This window comes from Myotis davidii, unplaced genomic scaffold (assembly GCF_000327345.1).
Source record: "Myotis davidii unplaced genomic scaffold, ASM32734v1 scaffold135, whole genome shotgun sequence".
NCBI classification, from domain to species: Eukaryota; Metazoa; Chordata; class Mammalia; order Chiroptera; family Vespertilionidae; genus Myotis; species Myotis davidii.
The window spans coordinates 8,844,761-8,845,077 of NW_006289813.1; the positions used below are offsets into that span (position 1 = coordinate 8,844,761).

Sequence of the window (317 nt, forward strand, 5' to 3'; positions counted from 1 at the left end):
GCGGCCCGGGCCCCGGGTCCAGGAGGGCACCCTTGGCGGTGGCCCAAGCCTGGTTCAAAGTGCTGTGCCTGAGGATGGGGTCGTGGAAGACTCCATCCACCCAGTTTCTGAGACTGGTTACCGGGGAGTCCTGGTGCCTGTCCAGGGCGCCGGCAGGGGATGGGGCTGCAGGTGAGGACAAGGGGGTCGCCAGAGAGACGGCCGCAGGGGCGGCGGGCCCTTGGCGCTTGAGCATGCACGAGGGAAACTCAGTCTGACTCAGGTGGGTGGCGGCGGCTGCAGTAGCCGTGTGCGCCAGGGACCAGATGCGCGGTTTG

At 68.5% G+C, this 317-nt stretch overlaps 1 protein-coding gene across 1 annotated transcript in view; it reads right to left on the bottom strand.

The window, feature by feature from the left end:
* The window catches only part of IRX4 (iroquois homeobox 4), a 10,041-nt gene that overhangs the window by 700 nt on the left and 9,024 nt on the right, over positions 1-317 (bottom strand). The window contains 2 exon segments of the mRNA XM_015563118.1: positions 1-7; positions 9-311. The exon segment at positions 1-7 is cut by the window's left edge and continues 700 nt beyond it. Coding sequence (XP_015418604.1) covers positions 1-7; positions 9-311 — 310 coding nt within the window.